The sequence below is a fragment of the Sapajus apella genome, unplaced genomic scaffold, assembly GCF_009761245.1.
Source record: "Sapajus apella isolate SASKATOON/1434 unplaced genomic scaffold, GSC_monkey_1.0 scaffold95, whole genome shotgun sequence".
Classification (NCBI taxonomy): domain Eukaryota; kingdom Metazoa; phylum Chordata; class Mammalia; order Primates; family Cebidae; genus Sapajus; species Sapajus apella.
The window spans coordinates 5,119,705-5,140,922 of NW_022437035.1; the positions used below are offsets into that span (position 1 = coordinate 5,119,705).

The 21,218-nt window shown below is 45.0% G+C and overlaps 2 protein-coding genes across 8 annotated transcripts in view; both read right to left on the reverse strand.

Annotated features, from left to right (window-relative positions):
• Positions 1-8,311, reverse strand: part of TTC28 (tetratricopeptide repeat domain 28) — a 669,357-nt gene extending 661,046 nt beyond the window's left edge. For both annotated transcript variants that reach the window (XM_032256524.1, XM_032256522.1), the window contains exon 1: positions 8,068-8,311. In XM_032256524.1, coding sequence (XP_032112415.1) covers positions 8,068-8,169 — 102 coding nt within the window. In that variant the 5' untranslated portion in view covers positions 8,170-8,311. The remainder of the gene's footprint in view (positions 1-8,067) is intronic.
• Positions 8,312-15,760: 7,449 nt separating this feature from the next.
• Positions 15,761-21,218, reverse strand: part of CHEK2 (checkpoint kinase 2) — a 50,636-nt gene continuing 45,178 nt past the window's right edge. For 5 of the 6 annotated variants that reach the window (XM_032256737.1, XM_032256736.1, XM_032256740.1 and 2 more), the window contains 2 exons: positions 17,059-17,139; positions 15,761-15,922 (listed from right to left, as the gene is read on the reverse strand). In XM_032256737.1, the coding sequence (XP_032112628.1) occupies positions 15,833-15,922; positions 17,059-17,139 (171 nt within the window). In that variant the 3' untranslated portion in view covers positions 15,761-15,832. The remainder of the gene's footprint in view (positions 15,923-17,058; positions 17,140-21,218) is intronic. The other variant, XM_032256739.1, reaches the window with a different exon arrangement.

Genomic DNA, 21,218 nt, shown 5'->3' on the forward strand with positions numbered 1-21,218 from the left:
AAAAAAAAAAAAAAAAAAAAAAAAAAAAAAAAAATAGAAATAAACCCTTTAAAAGTAAAATACTTGTTATCACTAAAAATCAACAATATTTTCTTGCTATTGAGAAAGAGAAAACAACAGTAATGTCCTTCTACTCTTAGACTAAATACCAGGAATTAGTTATTTTGCTAGACTCCAAAAGTAGTATTTGGAGAAGTGAAGAGGTAGTAATAGTAACTGGAGAGTAGAACAGAAAAAGAAGGCAAGCAGGTATTATACTATGGCTGTAATTGGCCTCACTGTGACCACTACAGAAAAAAAAACCCAATTTGATCATAGCTACACTGCCCCAGGCGAGGATGTGAAGAACGTACCTTATTTTACATGATTAATAGGATAAAACTAATATATAGTAACCTAAAATGTGATTTTTTGAGATCCCACTTGATAAATAACTATTGTAATGAGGATATGGTTTTATTTTGTGGATAAAGAGTAGAATTGCTAAGAAATAGCAAGTGGTCTAAGGACAACAAACCTGACTTTGTGTTGTGGTTTTGCAGGAGTTAAAAAAAGAAGTTAACTGTGAAAGTTAAATAAGGGAAGGCATTATTATTGTATGTTTTCCCCCTTCCCTGGTATGTACTTGGCATTACCACGCCATAGTGGAAGTCAAAAATTGCCACGATGTTGTTTCAACATACGATGGACTTAGTTCAGAAAACATTAGGACAAACTTAATATCAACATTTTTTGCACTCACAGAATTGCATTAAGAGCATCACTTCAGTACAGATGAAAATTACTAAGATTATTGTCCTCTAATGTCAATCATCATAAAATGAAAATCAAATTAGCACTGATACTTATATTTTGCCAAAACATGCCTACAGAAAACTGGTGTTTGTTTTTAGAAGACTATAGATAATATAGTGTGAATATACAAGGAACATGATACTTTCCAAGCATCATCTTTGTATCACGCTATGTCTCTAATTTCTCTTCTTAGAAAATAACAATCCACCCAGCTGCTGAAGAGAAACCAAAATAAAAGTTCTACCAAGTTTCAGTTCAAACATCAGGCTTCCCTCTAACAGTTTTTAAAAATAGAAATAATTCAAAGGAAGAAAGGATGTAACCATGAAATTTAATGAAAAAAATATTGCTTCTGCTTTCAGGAAAATAGTAGTGAAAAAACAGCACACAAAATAAGAATCATAGAGTAAAAATAAAGAGCTTTCAATTATACTTTTATTATTTTTAATAATACTTAACATTCATTGTCAAATATTCTGTATAGCAGCCTTGATTTCACATACATTTACAATACAATTATGTGGTATGAGACTTTGTCTTCTTTCATGGTTCCTCAGCACTCACAGGGATTTCTTGGGTTGTAGATAGGTGATGGGGACAGGAAGAGGCTTGGGGTTTCTGTTTGTGGTTTTTTGCTTTGTGGCTTTTCTCTTTTTTTTGGTCTGTGGTTTTGGAGTTTTTGTTTTTCTTGGTTTTGTATTAGGTTTGTCTGCTTTTTGTTTTGTGGTTTACCGGAATTAACTAGCAGAAGAAGATAAACAACAAATATCAAATCCCTACCACAAGCAAGGCACTGTTCCAAGTATATACCTACATCCTCTTTTATTTAACATTTCTTTAGAATGTATATTACTGTCCAATTATACATATGAGAACTATAGATGCATAAGACCTGTTGGCTGGACGCAGTGCCTCATGCCTGTAATCCCAGCACTTTGGGAGGCAGAGGCAGGTGGATCACTTGAGGTCAGGAGTTCAAAACCAGCCTGGCCAACATGGTAAAGTACTATCTCTACTAAAAATACAAAATTAGCCAGGTGTGGCGGTACATGCTTGTAATCCCAGCTACTTGGGAGAATGAGGCAGAAGGATCGCTTGAACCCAAGAGGCAGAGGTAAAACACAGACATGTGAACCTAGATCTGCATCGAAGTCTATACTTACTCTTTGAAAGACCATTCTTCCTCATTAATTTTGGGGGTAAGATTTAAAATACAATTGAAATAGACAACCACTCAATGACAAAGTTAAAATACGCATCAAAAAATCACTTGTATTTATAGCAATGAATAGGAAATGAAATTTTAAAAATAGTCCTATGTACAATAGTACATAATAGAATAAAATACTTAGAAAACAAATGTTAGAAGAACTGCAAGACTTGTGCACTGAAAACTACAAAACATCACTGAAAGAATAGATAAGGCAGGCACAGTAGCTCTCGCCTGTAATCCCAACACTTTAGTAGGCCAAGGCAGGTGGATCACATGAGACCAGGAGTTCAAGACCAGCCTGGCCAACATGGTGAAATACAAAAATTAGCCGGGCATGGTGGTACATATCTGTAATCCCAACTACTCCAGAGACTAAGGTACGAGGATCACTTGAACTGGGGAGGCAGAGGTTGCCGTGAGCCAAAATTGTGCCACTGCATTCCAGCCTGGGTGACAGAGCATGACTCTATCTCAAAACGAAAAAAAAAGAAGAATAGATAAAACATGCCATTTGGAAATATAAGGGACCCAGAATAGCCAGTCTTGAAAGAACAAAGTTAAGGGACTTACACTTAATTTCGAAGCCTATTACTAAGCTACAGTAATGAAACAGTGTAGTACTGGCATAAAGACAGAAAGAAATACAGATCAACAGAACACAACTGAGAGTCCAGAAATAAAACCTTATATATGTTCAACTGATTCTCAAAAAAGATGTGAAGACCATCAATAAGGGAAAGGACAGTCTTTTCAATATACAGTGCTGGGAGAACTTTTTGTATCCATAAAAAAAAAAAAGAATGGCCGGGCGCGGTGGCTCACGCCTGTAATCCCAGCACTTTGGGAGGCTGAGGCGGGTGGATCACGAGGTCAAGAGATCGAGACCATCCTGGTCAACAGGGTGAAACCCCGTCTCTACTAAAAATACAAAAAATCAGCTGGGCATGGTGGCGAGTGCCTGTAATCCCAGCTACTCAGGAGGCTGAGGCAGGAGAATTGCCTGAACCCGGGAGGCGGAGGTTGCAGTGAGCCGAGATGGTGCCATTGCACTCTAGACTGGGTAAAAAGAGCGAAACTCCGTCTCAAAAAAAAAAAAAAAAAAAAGAATGAATTTGGACCAGTACCTCACACTATAAACAAAAATTAAATCAAAATGGATCAACAACCTAAATATAAGGGCTAAAAGCATACAACTCTTAGAAGAAAACATAGGGGTAAATCTCCATTACCTTAAATTTGGCAATGGCTTCTTAGACATGAAACCAAAATCATGAGCAACAAAAGAAAAAAACAGATAAGCTAGGCTTCCTCAAAATTAAAAACTTTTCTGGCATCAAAGAACATTATCAAAAGAGTAGGCCAGGTGTGGTGGCTCACACCTATAATCCTAGCACTTTGGGAGGCTGAAGCTGGTGGATTACTTGGGCCCAGGAGTTCCAGACCAGCTTGGGCAACATGGGAAAACCCCTTATCTACAAAAAATACAAAAATTAGCTGTGCCTGTAGTCCTACCTGCTCAGGAGGCTGAGGTGGGAGGATCAACTGAGCCCAGAGAGGTCCAGGCTGCAGTGAGCTGTGATCCCATCACTGCACTCCAGCCTGGGTGACAAAGTGAAACCCTGTCTCAAGGAAAAAAAAAAAAAAGTAAAAAGGTAAAAAGTGGCTCACACCTCTTTTTTTTTTTTTTTTTTTTTTTTTTGGGACGGAGTTTCGCTCCTGTTACCCAGGCTGGAGTGTAATGGCGCGATCTCGGCTCACCGCAACCTCCGCCTCCTGGGTCCAGGCAATTCTCCTGCCTCAGCCTCCTGAGCAGCTGGGATTACATGCATGTGCCACCATGCCCAGCTAATTTTTTGTATTTTTAGTAGAGACGGGGTTTCACCAGGTTGACCAGGATGGTCTCGATCTCTTGACCTCGTGATCCACCTGCCTCGGCCTCCCAAAGTGCTGGGATTACAGGCTTGAGCCACCGCGCCCAGCCGTCACACCTCTTTTATGGGTGCAGTGGCTCACATCTATAACCCCAACATTTTCTGGGAGGCTGAGGTGAGAGGATCTCTTGAGACCAGGCGTTCAAGACCAGCCTGGGCAACACAGCAAGACCCCGTATCTACAAAAAATTTTTAAATATTAGCCAGGTGTGGTGGCACGTACCTGTAGTCTTAAACAATTATTGTATGACCCAGACAGTCTGTTCTTTAGGGATATAACCAAGGGAAATGAAAACATACATCCACACTAAAATTTGTACACAAATGTTCATAGCAGCATTATTCATAATAGCCAAAAATTTGGAAAAACTCATATGCCTATCAACACAGAAACTGATAAACTATAGTATATCCATTCAAAAAATTACTCGGCATTAAAAAAGAATGAAGTGCTGATCTATGCTACAGCATGGATAAACCTTGAAAACACTGTGCCAAGTGAATTAAGTTAATCATAAAAGACCATATGTAGTTAAGATTTCACTCTGTGAAACGTCCAAAAGAGCTCCACACAGAGAAGGTAGGCTAGTTATTGCCAGGGACTAGGGGAAAAGGGACTAAGGCATGACTGCTAATGGGTATGGGATTTCTTGTGGACTGATGAAATTATCTGAAAGCAGATACCTGTGATGTTTGTGCGATTCTGTGAATATATTATAAACCACAAAATTCTACACTCAAGGGGTTGATTTCATGGTAGGTGAATTTATCTCATTTATCTTTATCTCAATAAAGCTTTTTAAAGACACTTTAAAAAGACATATCTGTATAACATACAAAAATAACACACTGAGAGACTAAACTGCCTAATTTTTCCATTTTTCTTCTTCAGCGCAATCTCAAGTCCAAAAGTCTTGCCTTCCTATATATGCATATTTTGTCCAGTGAAACAACGAATTCTATTAATTTTTTTATTAGAAAAAAATAATAAAAGCCAGGTGTGGTGGCTCACAATTGTGCTTCCAGCTACTCAGAAGGCTGAGGCAGAAGGATCACTTGAGGCCAAGACTGGGAGTTCAAGACCAGCTGGGGCAACATAGCAAGATCCTGCCTTTAAAAATATTTTTGGTCATGTGTGGTGGCTACCAGCACTTTGGGAGGCCGAGGCAGGCAGATCACTTGAGCTCAGGAGTTCAAAACCAGCCTGGCCAACATGGTGAAACCCCATCTCTACTAAAAATACAAAAATTAGCCAGGCGTGGTGAAGGGGACTTGTAATCCCATCTATTTGGGAGGCTGAGGCAGGAAAATTGCTTGAGCCCAGAAGGGAGAGGTTGCAGTGAACCGAAACTACGCCATTGCACTCTGGCCTGGGTGACAGAGCAAAACTCTGTCTCAGAAAAAAAAAAAAAATATATATGTGTGTGTGTGTGTATGTGTGTGTGTGTATTTTTAAAATAGTTAAAACCTACTGAAATGAAACCAACAAAATAAAATTCAATTTAATGTAAAAAATAGCCCCTGAAATATTAATTTCAAACAATTATATTTTACCATTGACTCTGACAAAATATAACCTCAATTTCCAAATATCACAAAGATTGGCTAGGCACAGTAGCTCACACCTGTAATTCCAGCACTTTGGGAAGATGAGGCAGGTGGATCACTTGAGGCCAGGAGTTCCAGAGCAGCCTGGCCAACACAGGGAAACCCTGTCTCTACTTTAAAAATACAAAAAATTAGTTGGGTGTAGTAGTAGCAGCACATGCCTGTAATCCCAGCTACTCAGGAGGCTAAGGCCTGAGAATAGCTGGAACCTGGGAAGTGGAGGTTGCAGTGAGCCGAGATCATGCCACTGCACTCCAATCTGGGCAATAGAGTGAGACTGTATCTCAAACAAATAAAAAAATAAATAAATCTGGGTACAGTGATTCACACCTGTAATCCCAGCACTTCGGGAGGCCGAGGTGGGCAGATCATTTGAAGTCAAGGAGTCTGGGACCAGCCTGGGCAACATAGCAAAAGCTCCTCTCTACTAAAAATATATAAATTAGCTGGGTGTGATGGCATACACTTGTAATGCCAGCTACACTGAAAGCTGCGGCAGGAGAATCTCTTGAATTCAGGAGGTGGAGGTTGCAGTGAGCCGAGATTGTGCTACTTGCACTCCAGCCTGGACAACAGAGTCCGTCTCAAAAAAAATTTTTTTTTTCTTTTTTTTTGAGACGGAGTTTCGCTCTTGTTACCCAGGCTGGAGTGCAATGGTGCGATCTCGGCTCACCGCAACCTCCGCCTCCTGGGTTCAGGCAATTCTCCTGCCTCAGCCTCCTGGGTAGCTGGGATTACAGGCACGCACCACCATGCCCAGCTAATTTTTTGTAGTTTTGGTAGAGACGGGGTTTCACCATGTTGACCAGGATGGTCTCGATCTCTTGACCTCGTGATCCACCCGCCTCGGCCTCCCAAAGTGCTGGGATTACAGGTGTGAGCTACCGCACCTGGCCAAAAATTTTTTTAATTAAAAATTAAAAACACAAAATATCACAAAGACTACAAATACTCAGGTTTAAGCAAATTGCCAAGTTTCTTGAATAAACAGTAATTCATATTTGCTTTGTCAAATATGTATTTACCTGTCCCAACAGAATAAAATCCTAAAAGCCTAGTGTTACCAAATGATGAAGAGAAAGAAACATGCATATTTTAATTCAGAATTTTGTTTCAGAATTAATTTTAACCAGAGGAAGTGTACACAGAAAATCATTTATTTATTTATTTATTTAAGAGACTGGTTCTCACTCTGTTGTCCAGGCTGGAATGCAGTGGCACAACCTTGGCTCACTGCAACCTGGACTTCAAGCGATCCTCCCACCTCAGCCTCCAGAGTAGCTAGGACTACAAGTGCACACTACCACACCCAGCTAATTTTTGTATTTTGTGTGGGGACGTGTCTCGCTAAGTTTCCCACACTGGTCTCTAACTCCTTGGCTCACTACAGCCTCAAGCCCGTGGGTTCAAGCAATCCACTTTCCAAAGTGCTGGGATTACAGGAGTGAGTCACCGCACCCAGCCTAGCGGATCGTGTATATAAGCAACATATACCCTGCTTTTGCTTAGAACATACTGAAAACATGGCATTAAAAACAGTCACAAAAGTTAAGTTAGGAGCTGAGAAAAACCATATACTGTAACATAAATCCGACAGAGATACTAATCTCACGAAGCTCCAGAAAATGTCTCAAGAACTCCTATTTTGCACTCTCCCTAGTAATTTATTCTACAGATATTTTCTGATCATCTACCGTGCCAGGCACCATGCCGGGTACCAGGATGCCACGGTGAGGTAAACACAGAACTGGCTCCTGCTCGCAGGAAGCCTACTCTCTAAAATAGTGCTTGCCAAACTCGCCTGATCACAACGTCGCCGCTTAAGTTCAAAATCTGCTTCCACGCTCTGGTGAGCCACAGTCCGTGGGCCTGGCGTTCGGTGTGAAGCCTGCATTTTATCAGGTGCTCCCAATGATTCCTACGCTCCAACGGGTTTGGGAGGCAGGGGTGAGGGGAAGCTCGAGAGCCTAGAGCCATCCCATCCCATCCAGCGGGACCTCCCACCTCTAAAGTCCTTGTCGCTCAGCATCCTTCCCCCTAACTGGTGGCCCAAACACCAAACACGGTGATGAGCCACCGACAGACTTGCTCGCCTCCGGAGACGGAGAGCTCACTCCTCACAATCCCGACGCGGGAAAGAGCCATCCGGGCTGCGCCGACACCTGTCTCCCCGCGGGTGCCGCCTACCGCTCCAACGGAGTCAGGTCCCCAGTTTCCGCCCCAGGGGTCTGGGGTGAGGGGGAGGAGACGTGCGCATTAGGCACCGACTGTATACCATCCCCTCACCCCCGGTGCGCGCAGGCCAACACCCTCATACACCTACACACACCCCCGCAGAAACTGAGGCAGGCAGTCGCAGGACCAGGTCCCGCCGCCAGACGGCTCGCGGCTGGGATCGAACCCGGACCGCGAGACGCCTTCCGCCTTGCAGGCGGTCCTAAGCCGCTGAGGCCCGGCCCGGCTCCCACCGCCGGAGTTTCACAAAGAAAGTCTCCCGGCCCAAGCCCCTCACGCACTCACCGGCGCCGACGCCGGCGGCGACTCCAGCTCCCGCCTCCTTCGGCTTCTTGCGGGGGTCGGCCCTGGGGTCGACTCGGGCGCCGACTGCGGAGACTGCTCCATCCCCACGGGGCCCGGGCCGCGTCCGCCTCGAGCTAACGGTCCCGCCAGCTAGGCGCGCGCGCCGGTTCCGCGCGCCATGTTCCCGCCGTACTGCGCGCCGCCGCGGCGACCTCATTGCCCCCCCCGCCTCGCGCGCACCCCCGCGGGCCCACACACGCACCGCGCACGCGCGCGTTCGCCGCGCCCCCTCCCCGCGCGCCCTCTGGAGCGGGCCGCTGTTCCCACTGTCGCGCCCACCCCCGCCGGGCCCGTCCTACTCGGCGGGTGAGCGTGCAGTTCCCAGCTGCGCGCCGCCGCCTGCCTCTCTGCGGACCACCCCCGCCCCCGCCCCTCCGCCCTTTCCCCATACTGCCCCTTTCGCTTCTCCCGCGACGCGGGGCCTGGGACGAGGGTCCGGGCCAGGAGGGACTTCCCCGCAAGTAGTGCAATGCAAAGGACGCCACTGAGGGGGCGGTATCGCCATCGTGGAGGTGTGCCCGGGTCCGGGAGACAGCCAGACTCGACGGAGAAGCTGATTTCAAGCCCCCATCTCCACTAACCCTTGCGTGTTAGGGTCAGGACTTCCAGACCTGTTTCTCGTAAATCTGAGGACTCAGAGTAATAATCCAGAGAAAGCCTCTAGCACCGGGCCTAGCACTTGGTAGGCAGTGATCAAGAAACAAGACCTCTTAAGTAGTTTTAATGGTTAAGAACCACAGTTCTCCAGAAGGAGCTCTCAATTCAAGTCCCGCCTCCACCTCTTGAAAACAGAAACCATGAACAAGTCACTCAGCGGAGCCAAAGATCCTTGATTTCTGCACGTGCAAAAGGGGAGTGTGGTAGTTAGCACTGCACAGGGTTGACTGAGCTTTCAGGAAGAGGATACCTGTACAGTCACGCCTCTCTTAACCATGGCATGGTTCTGAGAAGTGCCTCTTAAGGTGATTGTCTCATTGTGCGCACAGCGAAGTGCACTTACACAAACCTTGTATAGCCTACTACACACCTAGATTGTATGGCGTAGCCTATTGCTCCTAGGCTACACACCTGTATAGCCTGATATTTTACTGAATGCTGTAGGCAGTTGCAACACAATGGTTAAGTACTTGTGTACCTGAACATAGAGAAGGAACGGTAAGAATCGAGCATAAGAGAGTTTAAAATACCCTATACTCCTGTATAGGGCACTTACCATGAAAAGAGCTTGCAGGACTGGAAGATGTTGTGAATGAGTCACTGAGTGTGAAGGCATAGGATCTCACTGTACACTACTGTAGGCTTTATAAAAACCATATGCTTAAGCTACACCAAAATTTTTTAAAGCTTTTCTTCAACTAAAAAATTAACTTTAGCTTGCTGTAATTATTTAAAAAAAGAATTTTTGCTGGGTGTGGTGGCTCACACCTGTAAGGGAGGCCGAGGTGGACAGATCACCTGAGGTCAGGAGTTCGAGACCAGCCTGGCCAACGTGGTGAAACCCTGTCTCTACTAAAATACAAAAATTAACTGTGTGTGGTGGTATGCGCCTATAATCCCAGTTACTCAAGATGCTGAGGCAGGAGAATTGCTTGAACCCAGAAGGCTGAGGTTGCAATGAGCTGAGATTGTTCCCATTCTGTTGGTTGCCAGTTCGCTCTATTGATAGTTTATTTTGCTGTGCAGAAGCTCTTAAGTTTAATTAGATCCCATTTGTCTATTTTGGCTTTTGTTGCCATTGCTTTTGGTGTTTTAGTGATGAAGTCCTTGCCCGTGCCTATGTCCTGAATGATATTGCCTAGGCTTTCTTCTGGGGTTTTTATGGTTGTTAGGCCTCATGTTTAAATCTTTAATCCATCTAGAGCTAATTTTTTATAAGGTGTAAGGAAGGGATCCAGTTTCAGCTTTCTGCATATGGCTACCCAGTTTTCCCAACACCATTTATTAAATAGGGAATCCTTTCTCCATTGCTTGTTTTTGTCAGTTTGTCAAAGATCAGATGGTTGTAGTTGTGTGGCATTCTATCTGAGGCCTCTGTTCTGTTCATTGGTCTTTATCTCTGTTTTGGTACCAGAATCATGCTGTTTTGATTACAGTAGCCTTGTAATATAGTTTGAAGTCAGGTAGCGTGATGCCTCCAGCTTTGCTTTTTTTACTTAGGATTGTCTTGGCTATGCAGGCTCTTTTTTGGTTCCAAATGGAGTTTAAGGTGGTTGTTTTCCAATTTTGTGAAGAAAGTCATTGGTAGCTTGATGGGGATAGCACTGAATCTATAAATTACTTTGGGCAGTATGGCCATTTTCACGATATTGATTCTTCCTAACCATGGGCATGGAAACTTTTTCCATCTGTTTGTGTCTTCTCTTATTTCCTTGAGCAGTGGCTTGTAGTTCTCCTTGAAGAGGCCCTTCACATCCCTTGTTAGTTGTATTCCTAGGTATTTTATTCTCTTTGTAACAATTGTGAATGGGAGTTCGCTCATGATTTGGCTTTCTGTTTGTTGTTGGCATATAGGAATGCTTGTGAATTCTGTGCATTGATTTTGTATCCTGAGACTTTGCTGAAGTTTCTTATCAGCTTAAGGAGATTTTGGGCAGAGACAATGGGATCTTCTAAATATACAATCATGTCATCTGCAAACAGGGACACTTAGACGTCCTCTCTTCCTATTCAAACACCCTTTATTTCTTTCTCTTGCCTGATAACTCTAGCCAGAACTTCCAATACTATGTTGAATAGGAGTGGTGAGAGAGGCCATCCTTGTCTCTGGCTCAAGAACTTTCTATGATTCCCTATGGCTATTTATGTGGTTCTCCCACCTTTAATAATAGAAGCCAACATTGATGAATCCCTTACCACATGCCAGGTACATTACAGACCTGCCTCCTCCAAACAGCATAGAAGAGGTTGGTACTCTTACTGCACCAATGTTATAAATATGGAAACAAAGACTCAGCAACTTGAGGTAACTTACCCAGAGCCAAAATTAGGAAGTAGAGTTTAGATTAGCACATATCGCTTTCACCATTGCCATCCCAGCTCCATTTGTTCATGTTTCAAAGTCCTATACCCACCTCCAACTGAGTGGCCAGTGGGAACAGCTCCACAGCAGAAGCAGCCTCTAGGAATCCCTTCAGCTTCTGCAGTGAGGGGGAGGAGGTGCAAAAGATACTTAGCTTTACCATCCCATCCTCTCCCATAACTTTTTTTTTTTTTTTTTTGAGGCTGAGTCTTGCTCTGTCACCTCAGCTGGAATGCAATGGCATGCTCTCAGCTCACTGCAGCCTCCACCTCCTGGGTTCAAGTGATTCTCCTGCCTCAGCCTCCTGAGTAGCTGGGATTACAAGTGCATGTCACCAAGCCCAGCTAATTTTTATATTTTTAGTAGAGATGGGGTTACGCCATGTTGGTCAGGCTGGTCTCTAGCTCCTGACCTTGTGATCTGCCTGCCTTGGCCTCCCAGAGTGCTGGGGTTACAGGTGAGAGCCACCGTGCCCCACCTTTTTTTCTTTTTCTTTTTTCTGAGATGGAGTGTCAGTCTGTCGCCCAGGCTGGAGTGCAGTGGTGCGATCTTAGCTCACTGCAACCTCTGACTCCTGCGTTCAAACAATTCTTGTGCCACAGCCTCCGGAGTAGCTGGGATTACAGGTGCCCACCACCACGCCTGGCTAATTTTTGTATTTTTAGTAGAGACAAGGTTTCACTATGTTTGTCAAGCTAGTCTCAAACTCCTGATCTTAAGTGATCTGTCCACCTTAGCCTCCCAAAGTGCTGGGATTGCTGAGCCACCATGCCCGGCCCCATCTCCCATAACTTAATAGAAGAGGGAAAAGAATTCCTCCAAGAGAAAATTAGAGTGAGACTAGGAGAGGAAGTAGGTGCTAGGTAGCCTTAAATCAGCAGCTGATTTCTCCGATTGGTGACTCAATTATTTTTCTATGGCTGCTGTAACACATTACCACAAACTGATTGGCTTACAACACCACAAATTTAATCTCATATGGTTCTATAGGTCACAAGCCTCAAAGCAGTTTTACTTGGCTGAAGTCAAGATGTAAAGAACTGATTCCTTTAGGAGGTTCTAAAGGGAAAATCTATTTTCTTGCCTTTTTCTGCTTTTAGTGGTTACCTATATTCCTTGGATTGTGGCCCCTTCCTCCATTTTTAAAGCACACCACTCCAGTCTCTGCACAGTGCTATAGTTTGAATGTGTCCCCCAAAGTTCATGTGTTGGAAATTTAATCTCCAATGCAACAGTGTTGAGAGGTGGGACCTTTAAGAGGTGATTAGGTCATGAAGGATCTGCCCTCATTAATAGAGGAAGGGTGTTATCTCAGCAGAGGGTTAATTATCATGGGGGTGGATTCCTAATAAAAGGATGAGTTCAGCCCCCTTTCTCTCTTGATGTGATGCCTTCTACCATGGGGTGACACAGTAAGAAGACCCTCACCAGAAGCGGGCCCCTCAACCTTCCCAGCCTTCAGAATTGTGAGAAATAAATCTGTTCTTTATAAATTACCCAGTATCAGATTTTGCATAGCAATATAAAAAAAGACTAAGACACTCAGTCATCATTATATTGCCATCTCCCCTGACTGCTGAGTCCCTCTTAAAAGAGCACTGTGTTCACTGGGCGTGGTGGCTCATGCCTGTAATCCCAGCAGTTTGGGAGGCCGAGGTGAGTGGATCACGAGGTCAAGAGATCGAGACCATCCTGGTCAACATGGTGAAACCCCGTCTCTACTAAAAATACAAAACATTAGCTGGGCATGGTGGCGCATGCCTGTAGTCCCAACTACTTGGGAGGCTGAGGCAGGAGAATTGCTTGAACCCAGGAGGTGGAGGTTGTGGTGAGCCGAGATCGCACCATTGCACTCCAGCCTGGGTAACAAGAGCAAAACTCCGTCTCAAAAAACAAAAAAAGAGCACTGTGGTGGGACACTGGGCCCACTGGTAACATAGGATAAGCTCCCATCTCAAGATGCTTAATCACACCTGCAAAGTCCCTTTTGTTATGGAAAGAAACATATTCACAGATTCTGGGTATTAAGAGGAGGACACTTTGGAGGGGCCATTATTCATCCTACCATAGAAGATATCATGAGAGAGAGTTAATACAAAATGCTCTAGAAACAGAGAAGGGCCAGCTGACTCCGCACAAGTGGGAAAAATGTCCCAGGAAACCACAGCCTCCACATTAAATATTCAAATGAGCTAAAACCCATCTACTTGGCAATCTCAGCCTCATTCTTTAAACATGCAAACCACCTAAATTCCCATCAAACTCCCTACACCAGGCCAGCCAAGTCTCAGAATGCTTATACAACCTTCTAATGGCAATTGCCAATCACCACCCCCATTTCCTAAGGAAATGGCTGTGTGCCCTTGACCCTGCCCCGACTGAATCGCCAGTGGCATTTGAACCATGGCACTCAATTCATGGCATGGCCAGCAAGCTACAGAGTGCCGTAGCATCCACCAGGCAAAGTTATAAAAGCAGATTCAGTGGAACGTTAGTTTTAGAGTCAAAAAGACCTGGGTTGGGTCCCAGCTCTGCCGTTTTTCAGCTGTGCGACATCTGAAGTTACTTTCCTTCTCTTAACTTTGGGTCCCTCACCTGTCACATGACAATGGCTGGAGGACCTCACTCACAGAATCACTGTTGAGGACAAGAGCAGCCAAGGGGGTAAGTCTTTGCACAGGGCCTCCCTGGTCATTAGTGGGTCAACATGACATAACTGACCACACGCCTCATCTCCACTTCCAAACCCAAACAGCTCTCAAAACCAAGTCATTGTAGCTCATTTGGAAGAAAAGGCTGATATGAACCAATATGCAGCAACCTATAATCTTTCTCTATCCCTCTTACTGTGAATATTTGCTGTGGAAATACTAACGTTTGGTTATTGGACTCCACTGGGGTGCTACACATATACATCATAGTAGATGTGCCTTATCATCTTCCTAAAATTCGATAATTAAATTTCACAACTTATCTAGCCCGAAAGTTTCAGACTATAGACCTGTATCTTTAGGAGGGCGAGGATGAGAATGTAAACTGGCCTGTTACTATGCACCAAGGTACCTGCTGTTCTCATGAAGATGTTGGTAAACAGCCAGCCAGTCTCTAAAAACACCACCCCCAACCTCGATATGCTCCTTTCCCTGGAACTTTCCACAGGGCCCTTAAAATTTGTATTCAGCTCTCACAGGCTGAGACCAGGATGACATCCTGGGAAACCTGCCTAGTGATAGCCAAGGTGTAGCTCCAGATGAAAGACACACAACAACTTTAAATATAAAAAAGCCATTCAGGGCTGGGCACGGTGGCTGACGCCTGTAATCCCAGCACTTTGGGAGGCCAAGGCGGGCAGAGATCACAAGGTTAGGAGTTTGAGACCAGCCTGGCCAACATGGTGAAACCCTGTCTCTACTAAAAATACAAAAAATTAGCCAAGCGTAGTGGCAGTCACCTGTAATCCCAGGTACTCAGGAGGCTGAGGCAGGAGAACAGCTTGAACCCAGGAGGCGGTAGTCGCAGTAAGCCAAGATTGTGCCATTGCACTCCAGCCTGAGCAACAGAGTGAGACTCCATCTCAAAAAAAAAAGCCATTCAGGCCAGGCGCATTGGCTCACACCTGTAATCCCAGCACTTTGGGAGGCTGAGGCAGGTGGATCACCTACGGTCAGGAGTTCAAGACCAGCCTGGCCAACATAGCAAAACCCTGTCTCCACTAAAAATACAAAAATTAGCACTTTGGGAGGCCGAGGCGGGTGAATCACGAGCTCAGGAGATCGAGACCATCCTGGCCAACATGGTGAAACCCAGTCTCTACTAAAAAAAATAGAAAAAATTAGCTGGGCGTGGTGACACATGCCTGTAGTCCCAGCTACTTGGGAGGCTGAGGCAGGGGAATTGCTTGAACCTAAGCAGTGGAGGTTGCAGTGAGCCGAGACCATGCCACTGCACTCTAGCCAGGGTGAAAGAGTGAGACTCTGTCTCAAAAAAAAAAAAAAAACACAAAAACAAAAATTAGCCAGGCATGGTGGTGCATACCTGTAATCCCAGCTATTCGGAAGGCTGAGGCACAATAATCGCTTGAACCTGAAGACAGAGGTTGCAGTGAGCCGAGTTTGTGCCACTGCACTTCAGGCTGGGTGACAGATTGAGACTCTGTCTCAAATAAATAAATAAATAATAAAGCCATTCGACTAAAGAACTGATTATCAAACAGAAGCACAAAGCCCAGGTTCCATCAGGTTTTTAATTGTAAATCAATGACAGCGAAAAAGCAATTATCCTATAATTAAAATATGAAAAACAGACTTGCCGGGCGCGGTGGCTCACGCCTGTAATCCCAGCACTTTGGGAGGCCGAGGCGGGTGGATCACGAGGTCAACAGATCGAGACCATCCTGGTCAACATGGTGAAACCCCGTCTCTACTAAAACTACAAAAAATCAGCTGGGCATTGTGGCGCGTGCCTGTAATCCCAGCTACTCAGGAGGCTGAGGCAGGAGAATTGCCTGAACCCAGGAGGCGGAGGTTGCGGTGAGCCGAGATCGCGCCATTGCACTCCAGCCTGGGGAACAAGAGCAAAAAACCGTACCAAAAAAAAAAAAAAGTCTCAAAAAAAAAAAGAAAAACAGACTTAAAGAAAGATGACAGTGAAAGAAGGCCCATGTCTTTCATGTTCAAACCACGGGGTTCACAACACAGCAGCACACACAGCCGGGCGCTTTGTGGTCTCAGCACCCTCGGCTTCCCCTTCATGGGGCCGCTTTCGACTAGTGGAAGGCTGAAAATAAAGGAGAATGGAGAAATGTTCAATAGAAAATCACTGGCTTCTTTAAGATTATCTAAGTTCCCCAATATGCTTCCAATACAGTGGGGGCATTTGATGTGAAACTCTAGTATCAAAAATTACTTGTCATCATTGACAACTGAGTCCCCACCACAGCCCCCAACTCAGACATTCTTATCTAACAGATATTTCTCTCCCTTATGGCTTCTGACCTCTTCATGATGTATACTGAAAGCAAGCAGCATAACCAACTTCCTCTCAATCATCTTCAAAATATCAAGTTTAAAAGGTGTATAATACTTCTCAGTTGAAGCCCCAAGTCTTGCTCTTTTGCGGAAAGACAATCTTTGTGCCTTAGTTGTTTTCCCATATATAAAACTGGGAAGAAGGCAGGGTGCAGTGGCTCACGCCTGTAATCCCAGCACTTTGGGAGGCCAAAAGTTCAAGACCAGCCTGACCAACATGGCAAAACCCCATCTCACCTAAAAATACAAAAATTAGCTGGGCATGGTGACAGACACCTGTAGTCCCAGCAACACGGGAAACTGAGGCAGGAGAATTGCTTTAACCCAGGAGGCAGAGGTGGCAGTGAACCAAGACAGCGCCATTGCACTCTGGCCTGGATGACAGAGCAAGACTGTCTCCAAAAAAAAAAAAAAAAAAAAAGGGAGGGGGGGGGGAAACAGTGGGAAAAAGAAGAGCTACCATACACACACACACACACACACACACACACACGCACACACAAAACACCAGGACTAGAATTAAATTATGCTTACAAAGAACATTAAAGAATAAAATTATAATCAAGGAATCAACCACTGACTCAAATTTTAATTTTTCCAACAAATTTATATTTGAGCCTCTGAGTATTTTGAAATTGACTAGCAGGTGACCTGTTGGATGACAATCCGTAGCTGTGATTATCTGTCTATTATGTGTCAGATATTAAACATGTCCTGCATTTTTAAATCTGAGGGTGCTGGAGTGGATCCAGTTAAAACAGTATCTACCACAGTATAACTAAATGTTAAGCAATTGCTACTCAGGAAAATCTTCAAACTCATCATCTTTGCTTATCGGCTCTTTAAGCCCAGACTACATTTTGTGATCAACAGGAATACAAATACCTGGGCTAGAACCTGGGGTACAGCTGCAGATTCATTTTCCTCAGACAGTAGATGTTGGAATTTTCTCTTCATGTCTTCATCCTATGAGGGAATTAGAAACGTAAGTAGCTATATCTGAAGGATAGAAAGCTCCTAGATGGCAGGGCTAGCATGCCCCTGGAAAGAGGGAGGAAAAGATATCCACTCCATCTAAGAATCATCCTCTTGATGAAGCTCCCACAGCGAAGGCATCATTGCCCCCCTCTACCTTCCCAGAGGAGTCTAATTAGCAGTCAATGCTCCATCCATCCTAGCTGACTCAAATCCACATGCCTAAAAGCTCTCAGTGGGTCAATCACAGCCTCCAGCAGTCAACGGTTTCTGAATCAGTATCCCAGATCCTGAGAAAGATGACAATCAGGAGGCCAGAGACTGGGCCTGACTCCGTGCAGCTCCTCAAATCCTTTTGGGACCACTCTCCATCCCCTGCTCCTGCCATGAACAAGGCCAGTCACCCAGGCTATCCTAACAACCAGCCCAGCATGCTAGGAAAATTCACCCAGTAGATGCCATACAAATTGTCAGAAATACTTCAAGCCCACAATATCCCAGAGCTCAGGTCTAGTGAGAACGGGAGACAATGAATAGAACAAAGCACCACAGGTGTTTCATGCTGCAGGAGGGGGAGATGAGGAGGGCACAGAGAGTGTATACGTGACTAGCTCCCACCTCTCTGGATGCTCGCTTCTGCAGGGTTCAAGGATTTGCCTTAGGAAACCCTGAGAGGTGGCTTGGTGCAGTTCTCCCATCTTCAGCAAGGTGAAAGGAACATCTATAACTAGGAATGTGGGCTTTGAGTGCTGGCCAGAAGCCCAGCTCAGCCACTCACAGGTGGCATGTGCAGAACACAGACCCAGAGTTATCTGATTACAATGTCTCATGTACTTTCCCACCCAACTCCAGCCCCTCCTCCCACTGAGCCAAGCATACCACAGTGAGCAATGGAGAGGACACAGTAAAGTCCTCCACCATTTGACAATTTGATGGATATAGAAATTTTACAACACTAGGTTGGGCATAGTGGCTCATGCCTATAATCCCAGCACTTTGGGAGGCCATGGTGGGAGAATTGCTTGAGGCCAGTAGTTTGAGACCAACCTGGGCCACATAGTGGGACTCTGTCACTACAAAGAATTTAAAAATTAGGCCGGGTGTGGTGGTTCACACCTGTAATCCCAGCCCTTTGGGAGGCTGAGGTAGGTGGATCACCTCGGGTTGGGAGTTCGAGACCAGCCTGAGCAACATGGTGAAACCTCATCTCTACTAAAAATACAAAATTAGCTGGGCTGGTGGCATGCGCCTATAATCCCAGCTACTTGGGAGGCTGAGGTAGAAAAATTGCTTGAACCTGGGGGGGTGAAGGTTGCAGTGAGCCGAAAGTGCAACTGCACTCCAGCCTGGGCGATAGAGACCCTGTCTCAAAAAAAAAAATTTAGACATAGTGGCACGCACCTGTAGACTCAGCTACTTGGCAGACTAAGGCAGGATAGCTTGAGCCTGACAGTCATGGTGGAGTGATCATGCCACTGCACTTCAGCCTAGGTGAGGGAGCAAGACCCTGAGGAAGGAAGAAAAGAAAAAAGGAAGGAAAAGAGGGAGAGAGGGGAGGGGTAATTTATAAAGAAAAGAGGTTTAATTGACTCACAATTAAACTGAAATGACTCAGTTAATTGAAGGGGAGGAGGAAGGGGAGGGAGGGAGAAAGAAGGGGAGAGGGGAAGGGGAGGGAGAGGGGAAGGGGGGGGGAAGGGGGAGGGGGAAGCAAGGAAGAAAGGAAGGACCAGGCATAGTGGCTCACACCTGTAATCCCAGCATTTTGGGAGGCTGAGGCAGGGCAGATCACTTGAGGTTAAGCATTCGAGACCAGCCTAGCCAACACGGTGAAACTCCATTTCTACTAAAAATACAAAAATTAGACAGGAGTGGTGGCACAGGCATCTCTTATTTTCCCCTCTACCTGCTCGTGCAACAGCCTCAACTGGAAATGCCCACCTTGTTTTCCCACCCATTCACCTGACCCACCTTCCTCATTCAGTGAACAAATATTTCCTAAACACCCTTAGGTGTCAGGCACTCTAACAGGCACAGGGCCTCCATATCAGAAAGATTAAGTGTTTGAAAATGCTGACCTGCGTATCCCCCCTATTATTGCCAGGCCGTTTAGCCCTAAGACACTCTACACACTGTGTGAAGGTATGAGTACCCCAAGTCCTGTGGGCAGTGGCCCTGCCTGTTCTACGTTTAGAAGCATACTCTGCATCTACCCCTATTACCACATGTATCGAACCCCTCTGTAATGACCAAGGTCAGGCTGGCCCCAACCCAAACTTTTCAGCTCCAAGACAAGGACATAGTTTATTCCTTTTGTATGCACAGCGCCTAACAGTGCTTAACACACAATCTCATGAAGTGTGCTCCGAAGAAATGAATGAATGAACATACAAAACCACAGTGGAATGCCCTTCACCTGGCAGCCCTTCAGTGAGGCCAGAGTGGCCACAAGCCTAATCAAGCCTATATTTAAAACAAGTAATCAGGCCAGGTGCAGTGGCTCATGCCGGTAATCCCAGCACTTTAGGAGGCCAAGGTAGGTGGACCACCTGAGGTCAGTCAGGGGTTTGAGACCAGTCTGGCCAACATGGTGAAACCCCGTCTCTATTCTAAAAATACAAAAATTGGCTGGGCATGGTGGCAGGTGCCTATAATCCCAGCCACTTGGGAGGCTGATGCAGGAGAATACTTGAACCTAGAGGCAGAGGTTGCAGTGAGCCGAGATTTTGCCATTGCACTCCAGCCTGGGAGACAAAAGCGAGACTTCACCTCAAAAAACGAAATAAATAAATAAATAAAAACAAACATTGAGGTCCTTCATGATGTCTACAATTATTCCAGAATATTCAGTGAGCTAAACAGTGGCTCATGCCTATTATCCAAGCACTTTGTGAGGCTGAGGCAGGAGATCTCTTAAGGCCAAGAGGTCGAGGCTGCGGTGAGCTGTAATTGCACCACTGCACTCCAGTTTAGGCAACAGAAGAAGACCTCGTCACCAAAAATAAATAAAATAAAAAGTCAAGTATAATATTCCTTGAAAGCAAACAGAAGAAATCCTCTATTTCAGGCAGTAAATATGAGGCAGACAGTAGATATAAGGGAAACTCCCAAAACTGGGCGCTCTGTTAATGACAAAACAGACCAGAATCCACATTTCCAATATTCTGTCCAGCACCAGATCCACAAAACCGTTTGGTTTCTTCAAAAACACTGAATTTTCCCAAAATAAAACCTCAACTATCACTGACAGATGTTTTAGATGGTCAGTCTTCATCCTTGCCTTCAATGTTCCTTCCTCCTTTTGCTACAAAAACAAAGATGGAGAAAAGAGTTTTCCAGGGAGACCCTGCAACAGAGTTGAACTTCATCTTCTCCCTGGTTGTTAATAAGTTTTCTTTGAGACAAAGAAGTACAAAAAAAAAAAAAATAGGCTATGCTTGCTCATAAATTTCAGGCAGCTGCAAACCTTGTTCCCAGGCTCAACTGGCCAATTCTATTTTGTTTTGTTTTGTTTTTTTGTTACAGACGAACACAGCTCCTGTACCTCTACATTTAGACCCAAGAGTTTCCCTATTAGGACACATGAAAAGAGCCAAAAGACATGTTTCTCTTTTTCATGAAAATTAAATCCCCACATGCAAAGGCACCCTTTGTTTCCAAACTCCTTTCCTGCTGTTTCAAATCTGTGTGGTCTATTAAATGGTAAATCATCTGACAGGTTTCTTCTGGGAAGATTGCAGTTTCCAGGGCGACATCCAAAACACATATATCTGTCTTTTTTTTTTTTTTTTTGAAGGATTTGTTGTTCTCAGCCTGAGCTGGCCTGAGCAAAACTGTCAGGTGTAGAGGATTGGAACAGAGAATGTGGAGTCTTCCCAGAATCCCAGAAGTACGGGGCTGAGGCTGGATTGCCCAGGGAGTTCCTGAACCAGTAACCCCAGTGAAAAAGCATGTAGCTCAAGTAACAGCCTCTAATTCAAGCTACCTGGTTCGGTCCCCCAAGTGCACAGAAAACAGACTGATCTGGTTTGGCTTTGTGTCCCCACCCAAATCTCATCTCAAATTGTAAT